We start from the raw sequence: 19,012 nt of genomic DNA, 5'->3' as shown, positions 1-19,012 counted from the left end.
GTGGAAGATTTCTCTCTCTTTCTCCATCTCTGTCCCTCAGTCTCTCTGTGTCATTCTCCCTTTCAAGTAATTAAATAACTTATTTTTTCTTAAAAAAAAGAACCTATTTTTTTTCTAAAAACAAAGAAAGAAAGAAAGAAACTTATAATATAATTGGATATGAATTTCTAATTTACCCAAAATTTAAACACCTAGGATATTAAGGCTAGAGGACATCTGGCACACATAAGCACATGGAAAGATATTCAATTTAGTCATTAGAGAAATGTAAATCAAAACACTCTAAGACTACTTCAGATCCACTAGGATGACTGTAATCAAATAAATGGAAAACAAAGTGCTGGTGAGCATGTGGAGAAATAGGCGTCTTCATACACCACTTGTGGAAATGTTCACTTTGCAAAAGTAGTCTGGTAGTTGTGCAAGAAGATAAGTATAGAGTTACTACAAGCTCTAGTAATTCTACTATTATATATGTACCCAAGAAAAAGGAAAATGCATGCCCATACAAAAACTTGTACATGATTGCTCATAGCAGCAGTATTAATAGTCAAAAAGTGGAAAAACCTAAATGTCCATCAGCTGACAAACACAGATCAACTACATGTGATAACAATGAACTATGGGGCGGGCACTGTAGTGTAACGGGCTAAGTCGCTGCCTGCAGTGCCCACATCCCATACGGGCAACCAGTTCAAGTCCCGGTTGCTCCACTTCTGATCCAGCTCCCTGCTAAGTCCTGGGAAAGCAGTAGAAGATGGCCCAAGTCCTTGGGCCCCTGCCCCCACATGGGAGACCCAGAAGAAGCTTCTGGCTTCGGGTCAGTGCAGCTCTGGCCTTTGTGGCCAACTGGGGAGTGAACCAGCGGATTGAAGACCTCTCTCAATCTCTCTCTCTCTCTCTCTCTCTACCTGTCCTTCTCTCTCTGTGTAACTCTTTCAAATAAATAAATAAATCTTTTTAAAAACTGAACTATCGAGCCGGCGCCGTGGCTCAATAGGCTAATCCTCCACCTTGCGGCGCCGGCACACCGGGTTCTAGTCCCGGTTGGGGCGCCGGATTCTGTCCCGGTTGCCCCTCTTCCAGGCCAGCTCTCTGCTATGGCCAGGGAGTGCAGTGGAGGATGGCCCAGGTGCTTGGGCCCTGCACCCCATGGGAGACCAGGAAAAGCACCTGGCTCCTGGCTCCTGCCAGGATCAGCGCGGTGCGCCGGCTGCAGCGGCGGCCATTGGAGGGTGAACCAACGGCAAAGGAAGACCTTTCTCTCTCTGTCTCTCTCTCTCACTGTCCACTCTGCCTGTCAAAAAAAAAAAAAAAAAAAAAAAAAAAAAAAAAAAAAAAAAAACTGAACTATCAGTTGGCAACAAAAGACATAAAATATATATACATGCTACAACAGGGATGAACCCTTGAAAACATTATGCTAACTGAAAGCGGTCAGTCATAGGAGACCACATAGGTAGGATATGACTCTATTAGTATGATGCAGATTAGGCAAATCTACAGAGATAAGAAGTCAATGGGGCCGGCACTGTGGCACAGCAGGTTAAAGCCCTAACCTGAAGTGCCCGCATTTCATATGGGCACCGGTTCAATTCCCGGCCGCTCCACTTCCAATCCAGCTCTCTGCTATGGCCTAGGAAAGCAGTAGAAGATGGCCCAAGTCCCTGGGCCCCTGCACCCATGTGGCAGAGCCAGAAGAAGCTCCTGGCTCCTGACTTCAGATTGGCGCAGCTCTGGCCACTGCAGCCCATTGTGGAGTGAACCAACAGATGGAAGACCTTGCTGTCTCTGCTTCTCCTTCTCTCTCTGTGTAACTCTGACTTTAAAATAAATAAATAAATCTTTAAAAAAAAAAAAAAGTCAATTCATGGTTGCCTAGCATTGTGGGTTTTGGGAAGAAAAGGGAAGTGACTGCTAATAACATTTTTGGAGGTGATAAAATGGTCTAAGATTAATCGTGCTAACACTCGCACATCTCAATGAACACGTTAGAAACTACAGAATATACTTTGGATAGATGTGTACAGTATGTGAATTAATTATCATCACCTCATTTTAGATATAACTTAAATTTTAAAAATCCAGGCACCAAATTATAACACATTTTCTTTTAAAGATTTATTTATTTCATTTGAAAGGCAGAGTTAGAGAGAGAGAAAGATCTTCAATCCACTGGTTCACTCACCAAATGGCCGCTCAACAGCTGGAGCTGGGCACATCTGAAGCCAAGGACCAGGAGCTTCTTTTGGGTCTCCTACTTATGTGCAGGGGGCCCAAGTACTTGGGCCATCTTCCACTGCTTTCCCAGGAGCATTAGCAGGGAGCTGGATTGAAAGAGGAGCATCCAGGACTTGAACCAGCACCAATATGGGATGCCAGCATGGCAGGCAGCAGCTTAACCTAGCATGCCACAATGCTGGCCCCAACTTCCCATATTCTTAAACAGTATCGACTGAATAAAAGTTTAGCTCTTTCTGATAATTCAGGGCCATTCGAGAATCCATTATTGTGCTCATCACACTTTGATGCCTTCAGGAATCATGTAATCTTGTGTTTCTTCGAATGTTATGGTTTGAGTAATTTTTGTCCCTAGTTTAAGTTTCTATGTCTGACTTTTAGGCTAAAGCTCTTAATTTCTTGCTGTTATCAGTGTTACTGTAATTATATATCAGGATGAGAAACCAGAAAAGCAAGTTTGGTCAAACATGACTTTGGTTAAGAACAGTTTCCTAGAGAAAGCACAGAACATCTCCAACTGTGAGTGCATGAGCATTTCTGATTTTATCTACTTCCCAGTCTCAGTTTTCATTGCTCAGAAGTGTTTGCTTCCTTACAGCTCTTAGCTGCCTTCTGGGTTATCACTGGCAAGTTGCTAGGAGTGATCATAATAACAAGTAGCAATTTTTTTCATTATAACAATTTGTATCAAAGACACAGTTTTAAAAACATAAATATGAGCATTCAAATTATTTTATTCATTTGGGATCATTTAGTTTGGGGGCATAGTGTCTTTCTATATCACAAAGAGCTGAATTTTTCAAATTCTATAGCTTTGAAACCCTCCCTCCCTCCCTCCCTTCCTTTTTTTTTTTTTTTTGTTTTTGTTTTTTCATCTTTACTCTGAACCTCATATATGAAAGAAATAAAAGCAACATCTTATTTGTATTGGTTTGTTTTACAAATCAGATCATGTAAAGTTAATTGATAAGAGCATTATTGCTCTTATCAATTAACAAAAAGGTTGGAAACTGCCACTTTAGAAACTTCAGCACTTGTTTAGTTGTGCACTTTGGATTGCACAATATGAAGAAAAGCTTACTTTGCAGAGAGCAGGTGTAAATCATAACTGTTTTTTGGACAGCTTTCCTTGCAATGTCAGGGATTTTTTTTTTAATCAAAACTGATTCAATAGTGTGAAAAGATTTACTGAAAATGTTTCACAAAGAGCTGAACACCAAAAATATCCTCACTTTGGCTGCAATAAATATAAAAATCAAAGAGAAAACATGCAAACCTTTTAATAAGTGCTAAAACTCTGATGACAGCATTATCAAGGGCTTGACAGGTTACCCATTTACTTGTTATTATGTAACTGACCTAAGCCAGAGTGAGAGCATTTGTCAAGTAAATATGCCTAAGCATTTACTAAAATTTGAGGTTGGTACACATGAAGGGGTGTATTAAGTTGTGCAATTTTATGAGGTCATCTATGTATAGGGCAAAGTTAAAGACTTCAGAGCTACACACTTGCCAATCAATGCTCTGTTTATAAGAATGTAAAAGAATGGTCCTGGCACTGCAGGGTAGACCAGGTTAAGCACCCCGTATCAGAATGCTGGTTCGAGTCTAGGCTGCTCTGCTTCAGATCTAGCTCCCTGTTAATGTTCCTGGGAAAGCAGTGGAAGATGGCCCAGGTGCTTGGGATCCTGCCATCCATTTGGGAGAACTGAATGGAGTTCCTGGCTCCTGGCTCCTGGCTTCTTCCTGGCCCAGTCTCAGCTGTTCAGGCCATGTGGGGCATGAACCAGCAGATGGAAGATCTCTCTCTTTCTGTCACTTTGGCTTTCAAGTAATAATAATAAAAAAAAAAAAAAAAAGTAAAAGAAGCTTATTTCAAGGCCTCTAAAGACTTAGTTACCCAAGTGCCAGCAGCACTCCATCAACTAACACTAAGGGTTTACCATGTGCCAAGCACTGTGCTAGCAGCTTTACACACATTATTTTTTTAATCCTCATTATGTTCATTTTACAAAAACAAAACTGAGGCTCAGAGAGGTTAACAACTTCACTCAAATATAAGTTAGGTGCTTTTCGGCATGCTTTATAAGTACAACTTTTAAACAGACAAAACTGCCTTTTGCCTTGTTGTATCCCTAAAAGCAAGATGAGTAACCAGCAGTTCTATTAGGGCCACCCATGAATATATGGCCAAGGATCTTCTCTTGCTATGTCTGGTTCAACTGGCACAGACCGATCTAGAAATATGGCTTCAATGTGTGCCCCCATAGGGCCTCATGGGTATTGGTGCTGTGGCGTAGTGGGCTAGGCCTCTGCCTGCAGTGCCGGAATCCCATATGGGTGCCGGTTTGTGTCCCAGCTGTTTCTCTTCTGACCCAGCTCTCTGCTGTGGCCTGGGAAAGCAGTGGAAGATGGCTCAAATGCTTGGGCCCCTGCACCTGCATGGGAGACCCGGAGGAAGTTCCTGGCTCCTGGCTTCAGATCAGCTCAGCTCAGCTACGGCCATTGTGGTCATTTGGGGACTGAACCAGTGGATGGAAAGCCTCTCTCTCTCTCTCTCTCTTTCTGGCTCAACTTCTCTCTGTAATTCTTTCAAATAAATAAAATAAATCCTTAAAAAAATAAAATTAGTCATAAACAAAGAATAATAGATATTGACAAACTAAGATTCCCAGGGGCAACACAATGTCAGGTTTTCTCTTATTTACCTACAAATGGATGTAACCATTTTAATTGCGGTTACTAACTTGAACTTATTTATCTTCCTGTGCTTCATAAAACACTACAGTCGCCACTGGATTCAGTGCATCATTAGCTTTTTGAGAAGTAACAGATCATGATTATTTAAAAGTAAAATGGTTCTTTTTTATGATATAGATATAAAAACATTCAATATTGAAAAGATGTGATTTCTGAGATTTGCTTCAGTATCACCCAGTCTGGGAGGAAAGGAGGTTGACATGTAATTGATGGAATAAAATGAGGTTGGATATTAATTGATAATTATAGAAGTTGTGTGGTGAGTGCTTGGCAGTTCATTTTACTATATGCTCTACTTTTGCATGTTTGAAATTCAACTAAAGGCCGGCGCCGCGGCTCAATAGGCTAATCCTCAACCTAGCAGCGCCGGCACACCGGGTTCTAGTCCCGGTCGGGGCACCGGATTCTTTCCTGGTTGCGCCTCTTCCAGGCCAGCTCACTGCTGTGGCCCGGGAAGGCAGTGGAGGATGGCCCAAGTGCTTGGGCCCTGCACCCCATGGGAGACCAGGAGAAGCACCTGGCTCCTGCCTTTGGATCAGCGCGGTGTGCCGGCCGCAGCGTGCCAGCCATGGCGGCCATTGGAGGGTGAACCAACGGCAAAAAGGAAGACATCTCTGTCTCTCTCTCTCACTATCCACTCTGCCTGTCAAAAAAAAAAAAAAAAGAAAAAAAAAAAAGAAAAAAAAAGAAATTTAACTAAATGAGAAAGTTTTAAAAATCCCAGGACTCTTCAAATACTCAGGACAAGGAGAAGACAAGAGGAGTAAAATCCAAATATGTCTCAACTGGAAAATTACTTTTTTGTGTCACTGCTCCTGGTAAAGGATCAAACAGACCAAGTTCCCTTTTCTCTTGTCTGGGACAAATCTCAACTTGTCCACCCTAACCAGAAATATGAAATGAAGACATTCACACAACTCTACAATGACATTCTGGCAACGATACGTAAGTCATAAATCACTGTAGAAAGGTCCAAGATCCAACTGGGACATATAGAAATTTTGGTTTTCCTCAATCCATAATGAACTCAATTTAAGTATTCAAAATAAAAACAACAGGGGCAGGCGTTGTGGCATAGTGAGTAAAATGACAACCTGCAACGCTGGCATCCCATATGGGCACTGGTTTGAGTTCTGGCTGCTCCACTTCTGTCCAGCTCCCTGTTAATGTGCCTGGGAAAGCAGTAGAAGATGGCCCAAGTGCCTGGGCCTCTGCACCCATGTGGGAGACCTGGAAGGAGCTCCTGGTTCCTGGCTTCAGCTTGGTCCAGCCCTTGCTGTTGTGGCCATTTGGAAAGTGAACCAGGGGATGGAAGATCTTTCTCTGTAACCTTGCCTTTAGAATAAATAAATAAATATTTTAAAGAAATAGTGAATCATGAAATAAGTTCAAAGTTATGGTTTTTCTGTGATTAATACTTTGGTGCTCGTATGTGTGTATAGCTACACACATAAAGACAAGTGTATTATTTTCTTCTTTCCTTGAGTCCCCTGCTGCATTGATGGTATACTAACAAACAACTGGTCTTTCTTCTGGGTTATCCAGCACTGAACCCAACTATATTTGTGGTAGGAACTTCAAAGGGAGAAAGGCAAGCAGAAAGCAATGTTGAGTACAAAGAAAGTATACCCTTAGACCCTAGAGGAACTTCAAGTATTTGGAGAATGCTTTTTTACCTGAGCCTGAGGCTCTCCCATCAAATGTCATCTTCTTACATAGCAAAGGACAAGCTGACCTTTCCTCTCATCTCTACCTCAGATGGTTCAATAACGCAACTGGTATTGCTGATGCCCTCTAGACTTTCCTCTGAGACTCTTCTGGGAACTGTGTCCTACTCACTGGTATGCTGATAAATGTTTAACAACTGACTCTCTGAAAACAAAGATCTGATTTGCAGTGTTTGCCAAATTCCATGGCATAAATATCCCTATTACAGCCAATTTCAAGCTACTAATAGAAGGACATTGAATGCAGACTTTGAAAGAAATGTGAACAATCAGCTCCCAGAGCCAGTATGAGTTTACTCATACAGCATGAGAGACTGGAACTCCTGCTTTGCCTAAAATAATCCCACTTTAGGCTGTGGTCCTGGGATAATTACTCAGGGAATCTCTACCATGAAAAGCTGTTGATGAAGTATTATGTGGCCATCCTACAGAATAAATCACATTTGGATCCTTTCTCACATAGTAAATTCCTTCCACAAGAGGGAAGGGACCTCCCAGGGAAGGCAGGAAGATTGGCTTATCCCCTTTGCCAAACATATATTACTTTCCTACTCCATTACATCCTAAGTATATAGCATCCCTTTATATTTTTTCATCAAACAGGTAGCTGCATAATAAGACACAACTAAAGTTCAGGTCCTGACTTTGAGATCAGTAACTTCAGGAATTGCCGTAACATCTCAGTGAAATCAAGTCGGGCTGCTGGCTTTAGGATACACTCCAGTCTAGAGTCACATGAAAGCGACTAGCGCAGCCGGAGTCTGGCATGGTGCTTGGCCCAGAGGAAGAGAAACTCATTAGTTCCTTTTGGGTCTGAACAGGAATCACTAAATTTCAGAGTTCAAGACCATCTAAGACAAAATGCATTTGGCCTTCTTTATGATAACCCCAAAAAGCCATCCTCTGGCCCATGCAAGACTTGCCAATAGTTCATTACAACCCACACTGAAACACCTGGGCCAAGTCTGGCAGACAGGTATGAAGGTCTTAGTTCTTGTAGGATACAGAGGAAGAGTCAAGATAGTAATACAGCTATCTTAAAATAGCCAGGGGTTGGCACTGTGGCGAGCGGGTAAAGCCGCTGCCTGCAGTGCCTGCATCCCACGTGGGTGCCAGTTCATGTCCCGGCTGCTCCACTTCTAATCCAGCTCTCTGCTGTGGCCTGGGAAAGCCGTGGAGGATGGCCCAAGTCCTTGGGCCCCTGCGCCCATGTAGGAGACCTGGAGGAACCTCCTGGCTCTTGGCTTCAGATTGGTCCAGCTTCGGCCATTGCGGCCAACTGAGGAGTGAACCAGCGGATGGAAGACCTTCTCTCTCTCTCTCTCTCTCTCTCTCTGTGCCTCTCCTTCTCTCTCTGTGTAACTCTGACTTAAAAATAAATAAATAAATATTTTTAAAAAATAAAATAGTCAATGAGCTATCATGTAGAAGATGGAATATATATACTATTGTCAGGGAACACAGGATAGAAGCAACAGGAAGGCAGGCTTTGACTTAATGTAAGAAAAATCTAGGGGCCGGCACTGGCATAGAGGGTAAAGCCACCGCTTGCAGTGCCGGCATACCATATGGGTGCCGGTTTCAGCACCAGCTGCTCCACTTCCAATATGGCTCTCTGTTATGGCCTGGGGAAGCAGTAGAAGATGGCCCAAGTCCTTGGGCCCCTGCACCTTCGTGGGAGATCCAGAGGAGGCTCCCAGCTCCTGGTTTTGGATCAGCGTAGCTCTGGCTGATGCATTTAGGGAGTGAACCAATGAATGGAATACTTCTCTCTCTTTGCCTCTGCCTCTCTCTAACTCTGCCTTTCAAATAAATAAAAATAAATCTTAAAGAAAAAATAAACAAAAGGAAAAAGAAAAATCTAGAAGCCGGCACTGTGGTGTAGAATAAGTGTCAGCCTACAGCACTGGCATCCCATATAGACACTGGTTAGAATCCCGGCTGCTCCACTTCTAAACTAGCTTCCTGCTAATGTGCCTGGGATAGCAGTGGAAGAGGGCCCAAATGGTAGGGCCCCTGCACCCTCATGGGAGATCAGGATGAAGCTCCTGGCTCCTGGCTTTGGCCTGGCCCAGCCTTGCTGCTATTTGGGGAGTGAACCAATAGATGGAAGATCTCTCTCTGTAACTCTGACTTAGCAAATAAATAAATAAATCTTTAAAAAAAAGATAATGGATATGAAATGGCTTTGTAAATTAAAAAAGAAAAAAGAAAAATGTAACACCCCTGCCGATAATGGCTAACATTTGTTAAGAGCTTCCAATTTGCTGGAAGCCTTAGCATACTGCTAACTCCTAAGAGGCTTGAAGTCAATGAAGCCCATCCTTGTGTCTTTCACCCCTGAATGCCTGCCTAAGTTAGGCTGTGAAGTTGGTTTTCCAGAAGCCCCAAAGGACTCCAGGTAACTGGCACTACCTAGGCTGGCCCCAGCTCAGTTACATGCAGGTCCATTCTTTCCAGAGTCTCTATCTAGAGTTATTGTACTTCAGAGTCCATGGAAGGTCAAGGCCAGTAGCACCAGAAGGACCATATGTGAGAGCTCAAGACTACAAGCACCCAGAAATCTCCATCTCATTTGTCATCTGCCAGAACAAAGTTTGTGAGGCCATTTTTCAACCCCTGGAGAATGGGTCAAAAAAGATGACCCAAGAACTGGAGCAACTGTTCTGAAGTCTTGTCCAATTCATGTGGCTTTTATAGAGGAAAGTGCTCTCTTTTCTATTTCTTCTCTTCTCTCTTATGTATGTATATCTGACTCATTCAATGAATGAGATATCAAACAGTCAAGATCAAAGGAGGACACTTCCTTTTTCAAAAATAACTTAGTCCTGACACTACAGTAGCAGCCACATAAATCACACCATCTACTTATTAACCAAGTTGCAGACAACACTCTCAGACAGGGTCCACTGTATACTTAGGAGCTGCAATGGAGCAATCTATGGCAGTGACAATGAAGTCAAGACTTGGGGCACAGCCCATAGGTCCTGAGTCCAGAAACAAAAGTGGGCATTATAGGAGCTTCCTTTCAGGAGGTGGTGCCAGACTGGACTGCAGGATATTCAAAACTCAGCCCCCCAAAGCTTCTCTCAGTCAGGGTAAGACGAGTTCATGGAAATCCCGAGATTTCACTAGGTTTTGAGTGTCTCGGTGATTAAACAACAGCATGACATTAATATTAAGTGCTGTTTATTCATAATAATAGAGCTAGTGTTAACAGTAAGGTATCTTTCATGATGCATGTACTAGGAAACACCTGGATACATTTTCTACATTTGATCCTCACTACACCTCATGAAATGAGCACCCTTACCTCCAATGACAGCAAGCCTTGGAGAAGTACAGAATCCCGTCTAAGGCCACACTGTTAACAAGTAATGGAAGGAGGAGGATCTGAACCCAGATCCCATGGCTCCACAACTCTTCTCACTAGAGCAAAGCTCTTTCCACCACAGAACACTTACTTCCTGGAAATCCACTAGGGTGCTGCCCAGAAAAGTCAAAATCCCGAGCCTTCCATTTCTTCCTCTGGAAGGAAGGTAACAATAGTACCTATCCACAGGGCCCTGGGAGTATTAGATGAGATACTTCATACAAAATGCTTGGAGCCCAGCACATAATGGGTGCTCCTAAATGTTGGCAGTTACTGCCCAACACAAAGGCAAGCTTTTTGCCAGAGGTGCACAGATTTATATACACCTATCTTTACTGGAAGTTTTACAAAACAAACTTCCTTTTCCCAATATAAAGAAAGCCAACTGGCAATGGGCATAGACATAGCTTTAAGTTTTGGCCCTGCCGTTCATTGGTTATAGTCTCTGGGCAGGTTACTTCAGCTCCCCAAGCCTCTCTTTCCTGTCTGTAAAATGGAGATTGGGAGTGGCATTCACACACTTCTGTCAAAGCACACACAGAGCAATATGAATCTGCTGCTCCATACTAGCCACTCACACACTTGGTGAAGTACCCTCTACTGCCGTGAGTTTTTCCACCCTCTTTCCAAACTAGACAGAAGTGTTAGGGGCCCACATAATTATTCTGACATACTGACTTTAAAAATAACATTCCTTCACCCCTTCAAATCACCTCATGCTCTCAAATACATTCTCAAACACACACACACACACACACATGCAGATTAATGAGATACCAAGCTTGACTGCTGCATTACCTAGAGAAAAGCTCTACTTAGAAATTCTGCATGCCACATTGGGATGCTGACTGGTTTCCATCTGATTCAGAATATTATCATCCCAAGGTGAATACCTGCTTTCATATTAAAGCTAAAGCACATTAATTAAACATAATACAAGTGAAACTGTCATTTATTCTCACTGTAACTGGTTTATATTTAGTCCACACTAACACATACACACAATTAAAAGTAACCATGAAGTCACGATGCAGACTTTCAGTTGTTCTGTATGAATCGATAAATTAATGTTTTTATTAACAAAAAGACTAACACAAACCAAACACAAATACAAAACCAATTAGTTAAAATCAATACTCTTTTTTCCCTTCATATTTTGTCTCCAAACCCATGAGTTTTGTTTTATTCACATATTAAACACCCCATATGTTAGGAATTAACTGCACTATTCCAATCTTTGGTTTCCATGCTGAACAAAATATGCTTTGTATGAATGTTGAAATTCACTTACTGGCCTTTTGGGGAGAAAGCAGTGTTCATATTTAACAGAATCCTTAACTCCTTAGACATTGCACACTTGGGCCTTAAATTTCTGAACCTTCATTTCAAGTGTGTATTGTTCAGTTCATAATTTAACTGAGAAGTTTGAGAATCTGACTTCATCCCAGAAAGTAGCAATACTAGAGCAATGCTCCTGCTTTTCCCTTTGTCTTTTGTTCTTGAATTTGTCTGAATGCTTCTCATCCATCAGGAGGCTATGTATCCATACCCTATGCAGTTACAACCAGAAAATTCTCCATATTTATCATTCTATCCTGGTTTCTCTCATTAGCTAATTCGGGGTAATATAAAAGTCAAAGTGCCAAAGCTAAATATCTTTTTTTTTTTTTAATTTATTTGACAGAGTTAGAGAGAGAGAGACAAAGAGAAAGGTCTTCCTTTTTCTGTTGGTTCATCCCCTAAGTGGCCGCTATGGCCGGAGCTACGCTGATCCGAAGCCAGGAGCCAGGTGCTTCCTCCTGGTCTCCCATGTGGGTGTAGGGGCCCAAGCACTTGGGCCATCCTCCACTGCCTTCCCGGGCCACAGCAGAGAGCTGGACTGGAAGAGGAGCAGCCGGGACTAGAACCTGGCGCCCATATGGGATGCCGGCGCCACAGGCAGAAGATTAACCAAGTGAGGCACAGCACCGGCCCCTAAATATCTTGATATTTAGAAAACTGAAGCCTTAAACTCTCACAATGGTGGCTAAAGCTTCCTTAGTTGCCATGAGTGCATACAGATCACTCACCCATTCTCTGCTATCTGGATGTTCTATGTAGATGACCTGAGAAATCAGAACCTGCCCACTGAAGATCTCTCCTGCTGTTGCCCACACCCTGGGAAGGAAGAAGACACCACACATCTTGGAGCCCTTGGAAGGTGTTCACTGCTTTCTGTAGCCTAGAGTAGGGTGACAAAATATCTCCTTTGCAGTGTCCTCCTTTCTCCACCAGGGTTGTAGCTGATCTAAAAAAGTGTTCTTGGTGCCAAAAAAGATCCAGCATTTCAACAGAGCAATCAATATTTTGTATCATTTCTTGTTGCTTCCTTCAAAAGTCTGCACTATTCATCTGTTCACTGAAAATAACTTATTAGGTAGAAAGAGTTACATACAAAGTTGCTGTTGCTACTCTTCTACTTTCTAATGTGGTAAAATATTTCAGTTCTAATGGAGACCACAATGTTTAAATCTGTTATTCAAAAACTTTAGGTGAGGGGCCAGTACTGTGGCATAGAGGGCTACGCCTCCAACTGTAGCACCGGCATCCCATATGGGCTCCAGTTCTAGTCCTGGCTGTTCCTCTTCTGATCCAGCTCTCTGTATGACCTAGGAAAGCAGAAGATGGTTAAGTCCTTGGGCACCTGCACCTGCATTGGAGAGCTGGAAGAAGCTCCTGGCTTTGGATGGGCCAGCTCTGGCCATTGCGGCCAATTGAGTGAACTGGTGAATGGAAGACATTTCTCCCCCTCTCTCTGTCTGTAACTCATCTCTCAAATAAATGAATAAAGTCTTTTAAAAAAAAAAAGCTTAGGTGAAGGCAAAGGTGTTTCATGATATAGTCAGCCTACCTGTAACTAATGCTTTGAGAGACAAGTTAAATAAATTATAGAAAATCCATACAAGGGATTGTTGAGAATATTTGTGGATGGTGTTTAAATGCCATAAATGTATGCTTATGGAAAAATTTTTCAGTAAAAAAGTTACCAGAATCTTATCTTGGCCTAAATAAAAAATTACCTTTAAAATATGGTATGTCCAATACTTTTAGCTATAACCAAGAGGGAAAAGTCTCCTCTCGAAGGAAGGAAGGAAGGAAGGGAGAGAAAAGAAAAATTGTGGAGTTAGAAAAGTTACAGTCAAATAAAACTCTTCGATCTTTTTTGTTCGAGGCCTGTATTTAAAAAACAAAAAAACCCTAAAAGCAAAAAAACACCTAAAACAGCCTGAGGCTCTATCTGCCAGCTCAACTGTCTTGTCCTGTATATTAATGCTGGGCAGTGTTTAGGGGGGCAGTGATGACGGCATTTATTGAATAGGTATTCTTTGCCCAGCAGGAATCTTTACACTTAATTCTTTAGATATATTCTCACATAACTCTCATATCAATCCCAGGATGTATAATTATCTTCATATTGCTGGTACTAAGCTGAAATGTAGAGGTTAAATAACTGACCCTGATCTGACAGCTGAGATTTAAACCCAAAACCTTGGGGTAGAAGAAGATAGTCTGAATGACCATATCATTTCCAATATAGTAGGCACTCACAGCATCTTCATCAAGACTATCATTGGTTTAGAGATATTTGGCAAATGAGTTGACCCAATGAGGTGCTACTTATCCAATTATCTATGCTTCAAAGAAGATTTCTGGCAAAATCTGTTGTAGAGATGGAAACAGCAACTTCAGTGAGATACCAATAAAGTCACTTGTAACTTTTTTCCTGTAACACTCATCACATGTCGCCAAGGGGCCAGGCATATGAAAAGAAAGTATCATCTATTATCATACTTCCAATTTAACTGGAAAGACAAGTAAATGCACATGAAGAAAATCAGCACAGGGCACACACACACATACACATGCATGATTCAATGCTAAGTCACATGGCAGAGTACATAAGTAGAGTAGAGGTCACGTAGGCAGAACTGTCAGTTCCAAAGCGTCACAGAATTCTGAAGGTACGGGAACACCTAGCTCAACTCCAGGATTTTAAAATGACAGGGAAGACATCTGGTTGAAGTCACATGGCTGCAAAGTACAGAGGCACGCGAGGCAACCAAGGAAGCCTGATGCTGGCAACCAGTCTTGAAAAAGCCTCCCAAGGAGGAGCTGAGCGGATGGCCCTTTAGATGAAAACAGTGAACAACCAACCCCCTTTCCAGGCTTAGCAAAACCAACCTTCCACTGATCCGATTTTTAGAACGCAAGATGGTGAATACTACCCGCACTAAGAGGTCAGATTAAACATTTTCAAATAATCTGGGGCCGGCACTGTGGCGTAGAGAGTTAAGCTACCGCCTATGGCACCGGCATTCCATACGGGTGCTGGTTGGTGTTCCGACTGCTCCACTTCCAATCCAGCTCCCTGCTGATGGCCTCAGAAAACCAGTGGAAGATGGCCCACGTGCTTGGACCCCTGCTGCCCATGTGGGAGATCTGGAAGAAGCTCATGGCTCCTGGCTTGGCCTGGCCCAGCCCCAGCTGTTGTGGCTATTTGCAGAGGTAACCAGCAGGTTGACGATCTCTCTCTCTGTCTCTCCCTCTATGTAATTCTGCCTTTCAAATAAATAAATAAATCTTTAAAAAGTTCTTTTAAATAATATAAAAAATCTTCACATCATCCCATTCATCATTTCCAAGCATACTGTCACATGGATTGTGCTCCACCCAAAATATTGCCAAATATAAACATAGCCTTCCACATATACACTCCAGGCGCCTTTACAAGTGACACCACTGGCTGTACTAACACACACCTGGTCTGGACAGAGGCAGGTGTCTCACATTGTAATTGGTAAGAAGGATTTAATTATTTATCCAATTTGATGCTTCACCACCAATACATTCTTAGGGTTCATGTAAAGGAATGCAAATATTCTTTTCAGTAATTGCTCACGTAAAATCTGTCAGTGTTGAGAAAACAGGAATATGCTTAACCCTAAGAAGAGTCTTCCTAGAATGCCTGAATAGCTACTGATTGAACAGTACCGCCTTTGCAAATATGTAGCTAAATGTTAACAGGCAAGGCGCAAAAATACTAAGTCAAACCTAGTTTCAACTAAGAGGTTTTGGTAGTGAAAAGAACAGATATAATTCCTCAGAACCTGTAAAATTTATTTCAAATATGTTTGATCTGAGAAAAGAAAACATAGCAGGAAAATGATAAGCCAATTTTGGTGAGGAATCCTCTTAAATTATAATTAGCTATCATGGTCACTAAACAACAATTTAAGATTTTTATTTCTGTAAGAAATATAAACAAAGCACAAAGACAGTTAATTATATTTTCTTGTATTTTAAAATAAATCCCTTGGGTTTGCAGACACATGTTAATGCTAGTTTTTCTGTATTCAAGCTATGGTTAGACTGTACTTTCAAGTCCCCCAAAATTATTTCAAGAGGTATTATACCCTCATTCACAGACCATTCAAGTTGACAACACTAAACACAATTTCAGTATAGTTCTCCATCCTTATATCTTAGCTATTTTCATTGCAAACTCTGGTCCAACTGGTTAACGTAGATGGCAGAAAGAACTAAAATATAGTTTCAAAAAAGTAAAAGAAGTAAAAGTTTCAAAGAAGTAAGTCATAGGTAATCAAAACCAAGTTCATAAGAAAGTCATTTTCTAACAAGTATCAAAAACAAAAGTAAATACTCAGGTGCCACATGTCTTCCTTACAACTGTAACCCAATCTGCGGAGTGATTTCAAGATTCCACAAAACCTTGGCTTCCAACCTTACCATTTCAACCCTACAAAGTTCAAGTACTGGTGTCACCCACAGTCACGTTAAAGGGTTTTCTAAAATCTTATAAACTTCAATTCGATGCAGAAAAATCGAGAGAGAGAGAGAGATTTAAAAAGATAAACAGGTGAAGGTGGTTATGCTGTTTGCCAAATATCAAATTATTAGAGAAATCCGAAACCTATCTAACAATTTCCCCATATCGAACAGAAGAATCTATAGGCCGACAATGCATGTCTGAATGCAATCATTTATTATAATACATTCTACTTACTTTGCTTTTTGCCATTTATAAGCTTCATTAAAAACACTCACAAAGAGGTAGCAACCAGCTGAGTGAGGTTCGGCTCAGGTTAAGGAAATCAGTCGTAAACTCGACCTACAAATTTACATCCCAGAGCGTCCCGCAGAGAAGCTGAGCTTTACAAACTGCTATTATATATACAAGTTTTAGGTTGTGAAATAAAGCCGCTCCGGCTTTCGGCGCGGTACAGTACAATTACAAACCCTCAACTCTACCTACCCGCCCCCGCCCCGCCCCGCAGGAAAAAAAATCCACCTGCAGCCCTCATTGGCCTACAGAGTTCCGGCCCACATGGTATCAGTGGGTGTGTCCCTCCAATTAGGGCCTCTCATTGGCTGCGAAGAAGCAGGGTTTGGTAGGCTGTGATTTGGGGGGCTGTCAAACTCCACGCCTCCAGACTTGCGCTCGCCAATGGGCCTGAGGGGACGGCGGCTGCTCTGCGATTCAAAGGGCAGGCCGGTGGCCGGGGCGGCCGCCGCAGGAAGAGCCGCTCCAAGGAGCGAGCCGGCGGCCTCGGCGGTGCCCGCCGCTGTCCCCGCGCCTGCACCGCACGGCACGTTCGCACACATTTTCCCAGCCACAATTAGGAAGGCGGGCAGCGCGCTTGCCTTGCGTAGATCCGTGACTAAGAACCACCTCAAGTTCCCTGTCCCTTCGCCCCACTCTGCTGCGAGTAACAGCGGGCAAAGGGTAGGCTCAGGTAACGCTCTCCAGGGCTTGGCGCCCCGGGAGGAGAGTCCGGCCCGAGCGCCCTGCCCGCCTCCCCCGGACCGCGGGCCAGCCCTGGGGCGCAGCACGTGCGCTGCCCGGCTCCGGCTCCCCTCGCGCCGCGCCGCGCCGCGCCCGGCTCCGCGCTTGCTCTCCCCTCCCGGAGGACTTACGCGGCCTGTTCTTCCTTCCCGAGTCCATCCTCCTCCGCAGCCGGCATTTCTTGGCCGGCGAGTCGTGGTGAGGGAGCGGCGGCTGCGTCTGGAGCTCGGACGGGAGCTGAAGGCGTGGGGGCACCTCGTCGCCGCCGCCGCCCACGGAGCCCCGGCTGCAGGCGAGCGGCGGCTGGACTGGTGGCGGGTGGAAGCCGTTGTGCAACAGCCCGTTCACGGCGGCGGCGCCGGTGCCCACGGGGACCCCCGGGGAGCGCGGGGCTGGGCGCTCTGGCTGCCGGCCGCGGTCGCCCATGCCGGGGGCTGGCGGCGCGGCGCGAGGGCCCCGGCTCAGGCGGCCTCGCTGGAGGTCATTCTCGGGCGTCTTTATTTTCTCAGAGCCTCTCTGCGGCTTCCGATTCAGCAGCCGCAGAGCCGACGCCGGGGGATGGCGAGCCAGGCGCTCCTCCCCTCCTCCCGCCGACTCCCCCACCTCGGCGGCTCCCTGCCCCCCGCGCGCCGGCTCCGCCGCGCCCGCGCGCAGCATGCTCGTCCCGGGCGCTGGATCGCAGACCACCGCGCACCCCCAGCCCGGGACCCCGCCGGCCGCCGCCCCCAGATCCCCGGGCCGTGCGACTTCAGATGCAGCTTCCTCGCCTCGCAGACCTGTCCCCGCCACTGAGCATGCCCAGTCCTGCCCGCCACCGCCACCGACGAGTTTCAACATGGGGAATGAAGTTCTCTGGGTTTGCAAAGAGGAGATGGGCGGGTTAGGCTTTGTATGGCGGAGCAGCGGCGAGGGGACTGGGCGAGGCGGGCGCCAGGGAGCCAGCGGCTTCGGGAGGAATGCGGGAGGAGGCCAAATATTTGCAGAGGTTTCGGGTTTGCCAATCCGGTCCCTAGTGGGCTAGGCACCTTCGCAAGGTCACTCGTGCCGCGCCCCCACCCCACTTCCCAAGAGTGTGTCCGCGCGCGCGCGTTTGGCTAAATGACCAAACCACCCAGGGGCGCGAGGGGAGGGTGGGGAGTGATTATTTATAGAAAGGTAGGCAGCCGTAGGGAGCTAGGGGAGTAAAATTTCTTTGCTGGCGCGGACGCACACACAAACACCATGTGGTCTTGTGGAGTTGTCTAGTACAGGGAGGAAACCCGGGAATACAGTGTAAGGACAGTGAAGGACAAAACTGTAGGCGGGATTAACCGATGCTGGAAAAGACCAAGTAAACAGAAGCGATCCCAAGCTAAAAAAAGCGCTTCCCTCACTCAGAAAGGACTTCGAGAGACAATGTCACCTTATTTAAAGAGTAAGGAGTTGCCTCCTGTTTTAAGAAGGGAAGGCGGGTCACAGGGGATCAACACCACGAGCTCCGGAGTCAGGCCTGGGTTCCAATTCCAACTCGGCCTCCGGAACAAACCCAGAGAAAGTCATTGCTCAATGCACCTGGCAGTCGGAACCAGGACTGGGCATGCTCAGTAAGGAGGACAAATTTGGGTGGTGAGGCCCTTAGCAAAGTTATGTAACCCCGTGAGGCTGCGGATCCGATCTGCACTAGGGAGCCCTGGTGAGGAAATTTGCTTTAAGTACCTGGTGCAATCCCGGCACACAATAAATGCTCCAAAGAATGCTTGACAAAAATAACAGGAGGCCATTGTTTCTGACCTCCTGCACAGACTAGGCTGACAATCAAAATGGAGTCACCCTTGTCACCAAGCTAAAACTATTAGCTGTTTATCTGGCCTTCCAAAAGAACCAGGTGAGAGAGATAATAGCCAAATTTCCCAACAGGATAGTTTCAACTGGCATGATAATGAAGTTCCCTTTGCCTTAATCCTTACACAGAAGAAGCAACATGAAGTAACTGTTAACAATAATTTTTCTGTTCAGCCTCCCCGACCCTCCCCTACAAGGAAAGTAACTTAGAATGTCCAGTCAGCTTTTGCTTTTGCTTTTTTTTTT

At 44.5% G+C, this 19,012-nt stretch overlaps 1 protein-coding gene across 5 annotated transcripts in view; it reads right to left on the bottom strand.

Annotated features, from left to right (window-relative positions):
• Positions 1-18,035, bottom strand: part of PANK1 (pantothenate kinase 1) — a 69,712-nt gene extending 51,677 nt beyond the window's left edge. For 2 of the 5 annotated variants that reach the window (XM_002718500.5, XM_008270176.4), the window contains exon 1: positions 17,077-18,035. In XM_002718500.5, the coding sequence (XP_002718546.1) occupies positions 17,077-17,782 (706 nt within the window). In that variant the 5' untranslated portion in view covers positions 17,783-18,035. Of the gene's footprint in view, positions 1-2,188; positions 2,328-16,165; positions 16,423-17,076 lie in introns of those variants that run through there. The other 3 variants (XM_051823393.2, XM_008270177.4, XM_051823394.2) reach the window with 3 other exon arrangements.
• Between the last annotated feature and the right edge of the window lie 977 nt (positions 18,036-19,012).

The sequence above is a fragment of the Oryctolagus cuniculus genome, chromosome 15 (assembly GCF_964237555.1).
Source record: "Oryctolagus cuniculus chromosome 15, mOryCun1.1, whole genome shotgun sequence".
Lineage (NCBI taxonomy): Eukaryota > Metazoa > Chordata > Mammalia > Lagomorpha > Leporidae > Oryctolagus > Oryctolagus cuniculus.
The sequence above is the reverse complement of the archived record's forward strand: the minus strand, read 5'-3'. Positions and strand labels throughout refer to the sequence as shown.